General features: G+C 34.1%; 2 protein-coding genes across 2 annotated transcripts; one reads left to right on the forward strand and one right to left on the reverse strand.

Moving 5' to 3' along the window:
- Positions 1-1660: 1660 nt before the first annotated feature.
- csw (protein tyrosine phosphatase non-receptor type corkscrew) lies at positions 1661-8050 on the forward strand. The gene is made up of 2 exons (XM_090109984.1): positions 1661-1968; positions 4550-8050. Exon 2 carries the CDS (start codon positions 4661-4663, stop codon positions 6533-6535), a length of 1875 nt encoding a protein of 624 aa, XP_089966110.1. The 5' UTR covers positions 1661-1968; positions 4550-4660; the 3' UTR covers positions 6536-8050.
- Positions 8051-10664: 2614 nt separating this feature from the next.
- Positions 10665-12778, reverse strand: Ype (yippee zinc finger protein). Its single transcript, XM_090110017.1, has 3 exons — positions 12573-12778; positions 12124-12283; positions 10665-11470 (listed from the first exon to the last, which is right to left on the reverse strand). Exons 1-3 carry the CDS (start codon positions 12688-12690, stop codon positions 11383-11385), a joined length of 366 nt encoding a protein of 121 aa, XP_089966143.1. The 5' UTR covers positions 12691-12778; the 3' UTR covers positions 10665-11382.
- Between the last annotated feature and the right edge of the window lie 76 nt (positions 12779-12854).

The following is a 12854-nucleotide window of genomic DNA, read 5'->3' on the forward strand; positions in this document are numbered from 1 at the left end:
TTATTTCGTGTTGTGTCAAATGACCCCCTGGAGTGGGGAAAGAGAGGGGATTACAACTCTCGATTTTTTCCCCTTGTCCCCATGATTTTTGTACGGCGTTGCGGAATAATGGATTAAAAGCAGTATAGCAATAGTATGACACAGATGCCGTACATGGTCAAATGACCAAATTTACCCCCGGTAACTCTCGGAAATGAAATTAAAATTCCGACTTGGTGGACCCACATTTTTGTACGGCACTGAGCGGTTTCTTATTATTTTTAATGGATCTATCGATGGTTAAGAATGCCGTACAAAAATATATGACCAAAATTTACCGAGTCTACCTGTACTTTTCAATTCTCATCTGCACTCAGTTGGACAGCTTACAAGTGACGGCATAGTGATGAATCTTATTATTTTTTGCTCTGCTATCGTTCTAGATATGTCCCCTGGTGGTTCATTTGACCCATATTTTTGTCCTATGTGGGCTTGTAGTCTATCCCTAAGTATATGAGACTTTTTGCTCCAATACGAACAAACGTGATAATAAGAATGGTCGACTGTGTCATTCATTGTTATTTCGATTACTATGGTGACGCTCGTAATACTTGTAAATATTCTATAATTTTAAGGAAAAACGGCATTATTTCTAAAAAAAAATATTTTCCGATGAAATATTATTCCTTTATAAGTATAATTACAACTTGTGGAAGAATTTCCGCAATGGGAATTGCTGAAACACACCATGTATACACTCATACGTCTCCAGAGCAACTGAACAGTGAGGAATGCACTGGTGTTGTGCAAATCACCTGAGTGGCGACAAGGTCACGCACGCTTACGACTTCTAGTGTCTTGTTATTTAGATTTCTATGGTCACCACCTATATTACATATATAAAGACGACCGACGGATTTTTGAATTTTTTGACTGACAGGCTACCGTCACCTACCACCCGAATTGTTTTCGATTGTGTATGACTCTGAATTTACTCCTATTTCTTTCGAACAAGGTGCAAGATGCAAGTGCATTGTTTAGGGCACTCGATTCAACGATTCAGGGTGCTTCGGGTGTTTCTGGAAATACGATAATTAGCGAAGATCTGCATGCGCATTATTAATTTTGGAGTATTGTAAATTAAATGGAATATTGAAAATTAATTAAACCGCTACCCAAATTATTATTATTCAAGATTGCCCCATTATTTAATATTTCTTTAATAATAAAATTGCCCCATAATTTTCCATTTTTTTTTTAGATAATTCGATTCCCGGTCGATGCAAATGAATTTTCGAAAATCTTTGAATATAGTTCTTTTTAAAAATAAAGGAATGTTTCCTTTCAGCAAAATTTGCTATCTTCAGTATATCAAGTACCTACTTTCCCTCCGGCCCATCGAAAATTTCCACACTGTAGAACACAAGAACCTATTTAATATCACGATTTTTTTTCTTTTGTATTCAGAATATACTTTATAAATTTTGAGATTTTACTTAACTGTATACATAAATTTAAAAAATTTATCACGTTTCAATAAATTATATAATATATTTTGGAATTTCAATAAAACTTTTTTCTTTTATTGTTTGCGAACGCGTTTTATTTTAAGTTGAACGAATATAATTCAATTCGTTAGCTGTCACGTAATGACAGCTGAAATGTGACAGTACAAAAAAAAAACGAAAGTTGCGTGACATTTCCGCAGCCTATCTGGGGACTGGGAATGAAATTAATTTTTGGCTTTCCTTGTAAAATACTATTTAGTTTCAGCTTTTTTATTTAACTATCATAATGAACTACTGGATTTAAAATTTACTACACGCCTCACTTTATTTTCTTATGTTATTGTGGACATCGCGTGAATACGCCCTTGAAAAAAAGGTTTATAAAAAGTCTAAAGTCAGCATAGCAACAACACTCCGATACGTTTTACTACTATTTTAAGGAATACAGTGTGTTGGACACTGCATGGTTGCCTTCTATGAGGTAAGGGTTAAAATACATCACAATAATGATCTATAATTCTTTGTACAAAATTACCGTAATCGTATTTGCCAATACCTTTGTGTACATGTTCCTCTAAATATATATGTATACATAAAATTTACATTGTAGTATGTTCGAGTGTGTACATTTGCAGTTTGAGTACAATGTTTGAGTATTGTTCAAACTGCCATTTTTACAATGTAACTTTATTTTGAAACCAATAAATTAAAATAGGAGCATTTACAAATATAGGTAATTTATAGACATCGGATTATATGCACTAACAAAATGCCAAAATATGCATGCAAATATGCACTAAAAAAGGCCGAAATATGCACTAAAAACGACTGATATGCCTAAAATATGCACAATACAAAATCAAAAAACCTTTATTAATTTTAAATTTAAATCAAAGATTGTACAAAAACAGTGAAATTTTCTTGAAATTAAGTATAGTTTTTGTGCCAATATACAATTTAGCATTTTAACCAAATTTTCGAGCGCAAATTTGTGACTTTTGTCACCCGCGAGCCCTGTGTTGCCACCTTAGACCTTTCCGGGCTAAATCTAGCCCTTTTTTGGAATTCAACCCGTGTTTTAAGTTTTTTGCCCCAAAAGGGTAATCTAGCCCTATTTTTAATAGCTCTAAAATTACTTAAAATGGAGCCCATTTTGTAATTTTTTGCCATTTTACCATGCCAAAATAGGGTTGGTTTACTCGCTGAGCGTTCTGATTGGCTAATAAAGGTTAGTCGACCAATCAAAACTCCCGCTACTTAGCAAAATATGCACGATTGGGGAAAAAGGCTATAATATGCACTAACGCCGTAATTAGAGAGTTTTATGCATTTGCATATGCAAATATGCAAATGCATATAATCCGATGTCTAGTAATTAATATATAAAAGGAAAATCTTTATTTGTGGGCTTATCAATAAACTCGGTGTATTTACGTTTTATGGTGCATTCATATTTAAATTAAATGCTGTTATACTGAAACTATACCATTTTAGAACCTATATAAATTATTTATGCATTTTTAAGCACATTTACATGTGTACATGTGTTGAATTCATTTCAAACAAATATTATTTTGGTCTTGTAAATACTAATGTGTTTGTAATGATTTACTTTTGTCGTAATTGATTTTCTATTGTTAATTAATTGTGAGTTTATTACACAATTGACCTTTAATAATTAATTGAAGGTGTATAAACTCAAAATATGGTAAAAACAACAGAATTGTTAGTATACTTAGCTACTAAGACATGTGAATTGTCTTGTAGAGAAAAGGTTTTTCTTTAAAGGTGATCAGTGTTAAGTGCCCTACTAGCACAAACCTTTTTTCCAAATTCAAAAGAAGCAGTTATATTATAAATTTAAAATTACTTTATTTAATTATTTTAATACTCCCAACTTTTTTATCTATGTGAAGTGATAGATATTAGTAAAATATTATAATTTAAATCATTGTTATGTTAACCTTAAAGGTTAGCTTGCTGTGAGGAAGAGATTTAAACTTTGATTAAAAGTGTAAATCCATTTGAATATTATCAATGATCCTCACCTTATACAGTCAAAGCTCCTTATTCGCGCTTCCTTCATTCGCGGTTTCACTATTCACGGATGACAAAAATGCGACCTTATTTCTATATTCGCGACCCAAAATTCTTTATTTGCGGATCGAATCGGTACATCGTTACTTACATATATGTGTTTACCTAAATAAAAATCAATCGTCATCCTTAGTAAACGCCTGAACTACAACTACGAATTTATAATATTGACTAAAAAACGAGTAAAAAGTGCCAAGCCATTGCCTAAACCTGAAGATAATACCTAATTAAATGGTAATTAATAAATATGTATGGTCAAAAATTTCAATAAAACTGATTTCTTTATGTATTTGGTTCCTTATTTCGTCACCTAGGAACGTATCCCCTATAACCCCATACAAATTACCATTCTATATTCACAGTTTCTCTATTTGCAGCACATTTACGGAACCTATTGCCCGCGAATAAAGAGCTTTTACTGTATTATTATAATAATTATAATAGCTATAGGTTTCTGTTAGGATACAGAAACCTATAGGCTTTCTAGTCTAAGTATGTATGCTTTGATCCTTGGATCCTTTGATCCTTATTTGCATTACCTTTGATCCTTATTATCAATGGATTTTGATGATTTTTTTAAACAGACATAGCGGTTCTCATGGAATGTTTTAGTATGTAATTTGTTAAGGTGTAAGCAATATATAGCAAAGGTGGCAAGCTATAGTTAATAGCCTTTTTTTGGAGTATCTTACATATAATACCCATGACCTAATGTTCTAGTGATATTGATCTTCTACCTATTACACTTAATTGATTTCCATCTCTTTGTCAAATGACTATGCTTCCATAGATTAGATTAAGTGTACAATTTGCACTTAACATATTCAGTTTGTATCTTCTCAGTAGAATATCAGTTGTTAATACAGAATGCCGTAAAGGTATACAAAATAAATATATTTAAAAATAAAGAACAATGTGGAGTTAAGGGATTCATTTGGTTAATTACTACATTATTTTAATTTCAGATGAGTGCTAAGGGTGCATCGAGATATAAGAATAAAATACAAAGACTAATCTTCTGATAACTAATATAAGTAAGTATCGAATTGACGCTTCTTTTTTTTTATAAATATAAGATGATAACACGGAGATGGTTCCATCCTTCTTTGAATGGTGTGGATGCAGAAAAACTACTCTTAGATCGCGGTCGGGATGGCTATTTTCTTGCTAGACCAAGCACAAGCAATAAAGGTGACTTCACATTATCTGTAAGAAGGGGCACAGAGGTAACTCATATAAAAATACAAAATAATGGCGAGTTTCTTGATCTATATGGTGGAGAAAAGTTTGCCACTTTATCTGAGCTTGTTCAATACTACATGGATAATCAGGGCCAGTTGCGAGAAAAGAACGGAAGTATAATACGGTTAAAAACGCCACTGAACTGCGCAGATCCCACAACCGAGAGATGGTATCACGGACAGCTTACCGCCAAGGAGGCAGAGAGAATGATGTTAGAAAACGGTAGAAGTGGCTCATTTTTAGTGAGGGAATCGCAAAGGCAACCAGGTGATTTCGTGCTCTCAGTGCGTACAAGAGACCGGGTTACGCACGTCATCATTCGACGATCCGACAATAAATATGACGTGGGCGGAGGACAACAATTTGACGATCTTGTCAGCCTTATCGAACACTACCGCAACTACCCTTTGGTGGAGACCACAGGCGACGTTCTGAGACTCATTCAACCATTCAATGCCACTCGCATACAAGTACAACACTTCCACACGCGCGTGAAACAGTTACAGAAAGAAAACGAGGGTCCAATAGAAAGTATGGCTTATAAACAAGGCTTTTGGGAAGAATTTGAAACCTTACAAATGATGGAAAACCTGCAGTTGTTCGATAGAATGGAGGGCTCGAAACCTGAGAATATTAGAAAAAATAGATACAAAAATATAATTCCATTTGATCACACTAGAGTTATTTTGAAAGATATTCCTCCAGATGCACCGCCAGGTGCAGATTACATCAACGCTAATTATATTCGATCCGATTTTATCGATACTTCAGCAGACTCCCACGATACTAATGGTACCTATGAGAATACACATCACGGATCATCAAAAATTAAAGACAAATCTTCACCTGTTCATACACCTGTCATAATCACTGAAGAAACTCCTAGCGAGACTGGAAAAATAAATGGAACTTATAAAATTACGAAAATGGAACCAGCGATTCTCCGTTCAACACAAAATATTATAAACGCATTAGGTCCAAAGAAGGTTCAGAGAAACATTGTAAATGGTGATCCAGAGAATGTCTACAGTAAATTGTACATTGCCACCCAAGGCTGTCTCTCGACTACGATTTATCAGTTTTGGTCCATGATATGGCAAGAAGACGTACGCATCATAATTATGACAACGAAAGAAATTGAGCGTGGAAAAGTGAAATGTGAACGCTATTGGCCTGAGCTTAATAAAACAGAGGTCATTAAAAAGTACACTATTTATAACGAATCCGAATCCTCCACCCAGGATTATACGCTCAGACGATTTGTTGTCACCAAAAAAGACGAACCTGATGTTAAGCGAACAATTTATCATTTTCATTTCACTGCTTGGCCAGATCACGGGGTGCCCTCGGAGCCCGGTCGCGTCCTGAACATATTGCTGGATGTGAACTTTAGATTGCAGCAGATAATGACGGGAGAGGAGCCTCCCGAGCAGGCCGTAGTGTGCGTGCACTGTTCGGCCGGTATCGGTCGCACCGGAACTTTCATCGTCATCGACATGATTTTGGACCAAATTAGGAAAGAAGGGTTCAACTGTGAAATAGACGTTCACCGTACCGTGCAGATGGTGAGAGACCAGCGTTCGGGCATGGTACAAAACGAAGCTCAGTACAAATTTATATATATGGCCTTGTTAGAGTTTATCGAAACTGAAAAGCAACGAGTGGGCATGGTAGCCCCCGAGCCGGCGCCCGACTCGCCGCGCATTTGATGCCGACAGATGCCTAGAGTAGGTGATGTAAGGAAATCCGCTATTAAAAGCTTTATAAATAGAAAATATTATAAGATCTTAGAACATAAAGGTCCAAGGCGCTAATAAAACAAATGACTAGACTTTACTTTTGAATCTTTTCTAGTGATACATTGTTTTAGATTTACTTAATTAGTATGCAATAAAAAGGTGGATGTATCATTTATTTATCAATGTTATAATATATAAGTTATAGACGTTTATGTTTAACGTGTCTTACTATATGTCAACAATTATTTGTTAAAATTGAAAACGAAAGTTATAAAATACTATTTAATGGGCTTTTTCTTAAGTAATGAGTAAAAAAGAGGCACTGAGTAGTTGATATAGCTTTATATAAAAGTAGCCCATTTCGAAATATTTTATTTTCGTCTGAAAGTATAAATAAGTGTTGAATGCATATTAAAATGTGCATTTTTTTTCATAATTTATGCGGTAGAAGAAATATTTAGCATAGTATGGGAAAATAAAATAACTAATTGTTGGTGATTGACTATATTGAGAAAAAAAATACATATTATTAACATAGCAATGGAGACCTGACATTGTTTCAAATTATTGCTTTAACGTAATACAAAATGAAGTCTGGAGATTGGCTTCAAAGTGATCTCGAATTGGTTCTTGAATTGGACAGAGTATATTTCCTTTCAGTTTAAAGATTTTAAATGGCAAATTTTGTAGGATTATGGAATCATAATCAGTGTGTTTTGGAAGTAAATAATGATGTGGAAAATTGCCTCATCCCATCTTACAAATGAACATAATATAAAGTAGTTAAGATAAAGCTTTTATAGGTGCGAAAAATATTTTTTTAACAATTAGTATCTGTAGCATTTTTTGGGTGAGGCAAAATATGTGTGTCTGGCAAAAATACCTCAAAATTACGAATATATATAATAATTTATTTAACTTTTATGCTTTGGTTAACTCACAAATGAATTTTTATCCCTTTGATAATATTGTTTATTCTATCAGCTGATGATTTGCTATATTATTAATATTTTATTATTTCTTATCTATATTATATGTAATAAATGAGGTGCTTTTATGTGAAGTAACACCCTATATCATGGGTGGAGGTGCGCAATATTTTTAGGAATATTTTTTATTTCTATTTGTAGTTGGTATCATGCATATTATTTGTCTTTTGAATAGTGATTGATTCAAATTCAATGAATTTAATTGATGTTAAAAACATGTTTTCTTTATTTTATATTGGGACGAATCTTTAATAAAATTAAAGTGCAAAGTACACTCAAAAAATTTTATTTGATATTTTGAGATCTCCTAAACATTCACTATTTGGAAGACAGTTATTTTACGTTGTTGGCATTTTTTATTTATAATGTATTCCAATATTACAGCTGAGCTTAAGATTTTACATAAAAATTAATAGAAAAACAAATTTTGTTATCCGCAAAAGATATATGTTGTGTTATATAATATAATAATGAATAAAATGTGATATTGTATTAACTGCATTGTTTTATTTCAAACATATCTCAAAAAAAAATATGGCTAAACTGTACATTATAGGGCGTGGAGTTGAGAGTCGTAATTTTTTTTGTGGTTAGCTATTGTCCTATGGAACCTTAATCTGAAATTTCACAGCGCGAAAACTTTTTGTTTTTGAGTCACGAATTTTTGAAAATCGGAAAATTTTACTCCATATTTTTATCTTTGAAACGCGAACTTACTGTTATGACAGTGTCAAATTGACCTACAGCGATTGTCAAACGCGTTTCATTTCAGGTAAAACATTTCTATCTAACAAAAAAAATATTATAATTTAAATTTTATTTATGAAATTTGTATATTTTTTAACAACAACATTAAAAATAATTATTATTAAGTATAGTTTTTGTAAAATAGATTAAATAAAATAAAATTCGCTAAACGGATGAATAAAATAAATTAGTCGTCCGATTACCGGATGAATAAAATAATTTAATCGTCCGATTATTCGGATTACTAGATAACCTTTTAACACTAAAGCTGGTTGGGTTGGACTAAAGCAAAGGGGGCGCAGGACTTTTGATGGAGTTGGTGTCATTTTAACACCTATTTATTATTGTTTTATCGTAAAGATAACGCTAATATAAGCATGTTTTATAGGAACAACTTTTCTCTAAAATCAAAAATGGCGGAGATATTCACCCTCAATTCGTTAGGTTAGGTTAGCCTTTAGGTTAGGTTAGGTTAGGTTAGGTTAGGTTTCTTAAAAAAAAACTACACTGAAATAGGAGCCCCGCGAAGCGGGGCTCCGTCGACGCGCAAAAAAAAATCAAGTTAGGTTAGGTTAGCCGTTAGGTTAGGTTAGGTTAGGTTTCTTAAAAAAAAAACTACACAGAAATAGGAGCCCCGCGAAGCGGGGCTCCGTCGACGCGCAAAAAAAAAAATCTAGTTTAGGTTAGGTTAGCCGTTAGGTTAGGTTAGGTTAGGTTTCTTTAAAAAAAAAACTACACAGAAATAGGAGCCCCGCGAAGCGGGGCTCCGTCGACGCGCAAAAAAAAATCAAATACCTACGTGTGCCCTCCTCCCCCCACAAAAAACCTATAATACGTGCGGCAGTTCTTTAAAGAAACCCCGATAACCTAACTATATAGATAAATAGATGTTATCGGACGATTAAATTATTTTATTCATCCGTTTAGCGGACGACTAGCGCTGTCCAATATTAATTGTACGCTTTGTACCGTGGAACAAAACAATAACGACGTCATTTTCAGTTACCGTTCGTTTGCCACCTTTCAGTCGAGATCGTTTCGTGCGTACTCCTGTTAAGCCCTAAAACTGTACAAAACTATTAAACTTTTACTTTTAGCATACAAATAGGTAGCGAGGAGCGAAGCGACGAGCGTGTTAGGTTAACATTTGAACTGCCGCACGAGCCGAGCGAGCGAAGCGAGCGTGCCGCGGCAGCGGCCGGCAAGTGCCAGAAGCGACTTTAGGGCGATTCCCACTCAAACAAAAAAAAAACTACAGGTCATACTAATGTCTATTACATTAAATCTGTCATATTTCAAATCAAAGAGCTAATGCAATATTACTAGTATTGAAAACTATTATTGTAAAGTAATAATTAATATTAATTGCTTCAGATCAATGTGGAACTGGAAAAAAATACCTAAAGCAAAGGGGGCGCAGGACTTAGAAAATTTTTGATGGAGTTGGTATCATTATAACACCTATTTATTATTGTTTTATCGTAAAGATTACGCTAATAAAAGCATGTTTTGTTGGGGCAACTTTTCTCTAAACTTGATAATTACCAAGATACATGACGGATTGTAAAATGTAAATTTTTTCAATGATGGAATATTATGTATTCAATATTAAGCTGCGAAAGTCCGAATCTAGCTAAAAAACGTTACGCTAAAATAAGCATTGCATTATCATAAGACTTGCCACAGAACCGAAGCTGTCAACCCCGAATTCCACGTGGTCTTGTTTGCCCTACCCCTAGAGTGTATGTAAAAAGCCGGAGGCGCGGAGGGAGAGCAGCCCTCGCCCGCCGTGACAAAGCTCGGGAGCCGTGCGGAGCGGAGCGGCTGAGGCTGGTCGCCGAAGGCGACCAATAAGCTGAAGCTGCGAAGTGGAGTACGGGCGACCGTGCTTTGTCACGCAAGGGCGGAAGGGCTGCACTTCCCGTAGCGTCGGAGCTAAGGCAGTGTCTGAGACAATATAAAAAAGACATGAGGAGATAGGGAAAGGGTTAGGTTAGGTTTTATCATCAATCTTTGAGGGCGAATATCTCGGCCATTTTTTATTTTAGAGAAAAAGTTTTTTTTATAAAACATGCTTATTTTAGCGTTTTGAATAAAAATTATGTATTTTATGATTCCTATACAATTTTCACTTTAGATCAAAAATTTTCTAAGTCCTTACTTTGCGCCCCCTTTGCTTTAGGCGGACCAAAACTTAATTTGTAAATATCTCGAAAACTATTAATTTTCGCGCCCCCCCCTTTACAGGGGAAGTTCCTAGTACCCACCCCCCCTCTCTCCACCCCCCACTACCCCCAAATTCCACGCCCTATAATGTACAGTTTTACCAAAAATATTCAGGTTAAAATTGAAATAAAAAACAATTATTTATACAATAATTTATTGCTTAGAGATCATAGAAATAGAACATATATTTTAATTAAATTAACCCTAAAAATGTTATTATTAAAAATCCCTTGCAACACAAAAGGTAGGCAGTTGAATATTATGATTTTGTTAAATGTTAAAACTTAATTTAAAATGTTAATATTAGAAATTGTTGAATACAATGAGAAAAAACAATACCCACATATTTTAGTAAAAATTGACTGATATTGAATTACTATGAATTGTTTTATTAAATCTTGAACAATGAAATATTATTTTTACATTACACACAATGTTAAATAACAACTACTGAACACTATAAAATATAATATTTTAAATGATGTTTCTGTACATTTGCCATCACTTTAAATGCCATGTGAGATGATTTGTACCTAATAAAAACATCATCTTATACACATCTAATATTTCTGCATAAACTGTAAAACAATGGAAACTTATCTTTGGTTGCTTAAACACTTGTAAGCTAATTGATCATTGTTTTAATGTGTGAGTATGTGGCTGATGTATAAACAACCTCTTTTTATAATTATCCATTTTTAATGTATTTTGTTTATTCAAAACAACTTGTAAGATTGAACCAAAATTTGATGTAATAATCTTGAGTGACTTCTATAATTAGGTACAAATCATCTCTTTAATACAAACTACACCTTATTTATAAATTTATACTATTTTTATATTAATTATTTATCTTTAATCATCATTGTTGACTTGAATCTCTTCAAATCCTTCTGCTTCATTCACTAGAGCCCTCTCCAAAATGACTCTACCTTCCTTGTATCTGTAAACATAACATAACGTCATTATTAAGCTTATAAGTATGACCTATTTTACTGTAAATCTATACTTAATATTATAAAGCTGAACAGTTTGTTTGCTTGAACGCGCTAATCTAAGGAACTACTGGTCCGATTTGAAAAATTATTTTGGTGTTAAATAGCCCGTTTAATGAGGAAGGCCTATAGCCTTAAGCCTATGCTTAAGGCTATATATCATCCATACTAATATTATAAATGCGAAAGTAACTCTGTCTGTCTGTCTGTTACTCAATCACGCCTTAACTACTGAACCAATTTGCATGAAATTTGGTATAGAGATATTTTGATACCCGAGAAAGGACATAGGATAGGTTATATCCCGGAAATCCTACGGGAACGGGTTTTTCTTTGAAAACGCGGGCGAAGCCGCGGGCGAAAAGCTAGTTACTATTATAAAGGCGAAAGTTTGTATGGATGTTTGTTACTCTTTCACGTAAAAACTACGGAACCGATTACATTGAAATTTAGCACACATATAGAGGGTAACTTGGATTAACACATAGGATAAGTTTTATCCCGGAAATCCCACGGGCTCGGGAACTATGCGGGTTTTTCTTTGACTGCGCGGGCGAAGCCGCGGGCGGAAAGCTAGTAGATAATAAAAGGTAGTACCTACCTCTGATTCTCTTCAGTAGCAAACTCATACACCCATCCGAGTTTAGTGCAGCAGTTCTTGCAGGACACATCACGTACCATGTGTCTCCCAGTGAGCATCACGCGATCTTGCACCTCAGAGTAAACTAGGTTCACCACTTTGTGAAAGAGGAAAGCACGACCTGTGCAAATAAATAATTATATAAATGTGGATTTTAGTCATTAATCGTATAAGTACACTCAAAAACTTGCAATTCATTGATTAAAGCTCTATTGACATGTATAACGCCTAACGCATTTAATTTTTAATGCTTATTAGAAACTAATCTCGTCTTCAATGTTATCATACTACTTTTAACTATTTAAGCATATCTAATAAACAACAGCAATACATTGATAGTAGTATTTTATTTAACAACGTTAAGTAAATTTCCTCAATGACGACTTTCATCTACGTAACAAAGGACGTACCTGTAGCCCCAGTGAATCTAGTGCTTATAAGTTCTGAACGATTCGTTAACACCACATCACAAGCTGCGCAGAGAAATAAACGAGCCCCACCGATGTGGTCCAGAAATATTTTTCCCATGATTATTTTTTAGCCAAAAAATTCTTCGCTGCAATATTTCATAAACAAAAATATTTTGATCCAAGTTCTGTCACTACGAACGAAAACCACAACGAAAACAATGACGTATATTTTTTGACGTTGATTGATGACATATCAGCTGAGACTATAATATTTGACATTTG

The sequence above is a fragment of the Colias eurytheme genome, chromosome 15, assembly GCF_061535395.1.
Source record: "Colias eurytheme isolate Ceu_HAF_F1 chromosome 15, ilColEury1 Martin Lab GWU primary, whole genome shotgun sequence".
Taxonomy (NCBI): Eukaryota; Metazoa; Arthropoda; class Insecta; order Lepidoptera; family Pieridae; genus Colias; species Colias eurytheme.

What these genes read in the sequence shown, in the direction of transcription:
- csw (XM_090109984.1), top strand. Translation starts at nt 4,661, where the DNA reads ATGATAACACGGAGATGGTTCCATCCTTCTTTGAATGGTGTGGATGCA.
- Ype (XM_090110017.1), bottom strand. Translation starts at nt 12,690, where the DNA reads ATGGGAAAAATATTTCTGGACCACATCGGTGGGGCTCGTTTATTTCTC. An exon ending in TAGATTCACTGGGGCTACAG is followed by an intron (nt 12,284 to 12,572) that starts GTACGTCCTTTG and finishes TTATTTGCACAG; the next exon opens with GTCGTGCTTTCCTCTTTCAC. An exon ending in GCTACTGAAGAGAATCAGAG is followed by an intron (nt 11,471 to 12,123) that starts GTAGGTACTACC and finishes TTATGTTTACAG; the next exon opens with ATACAAGGAAGGTAGAGTCA.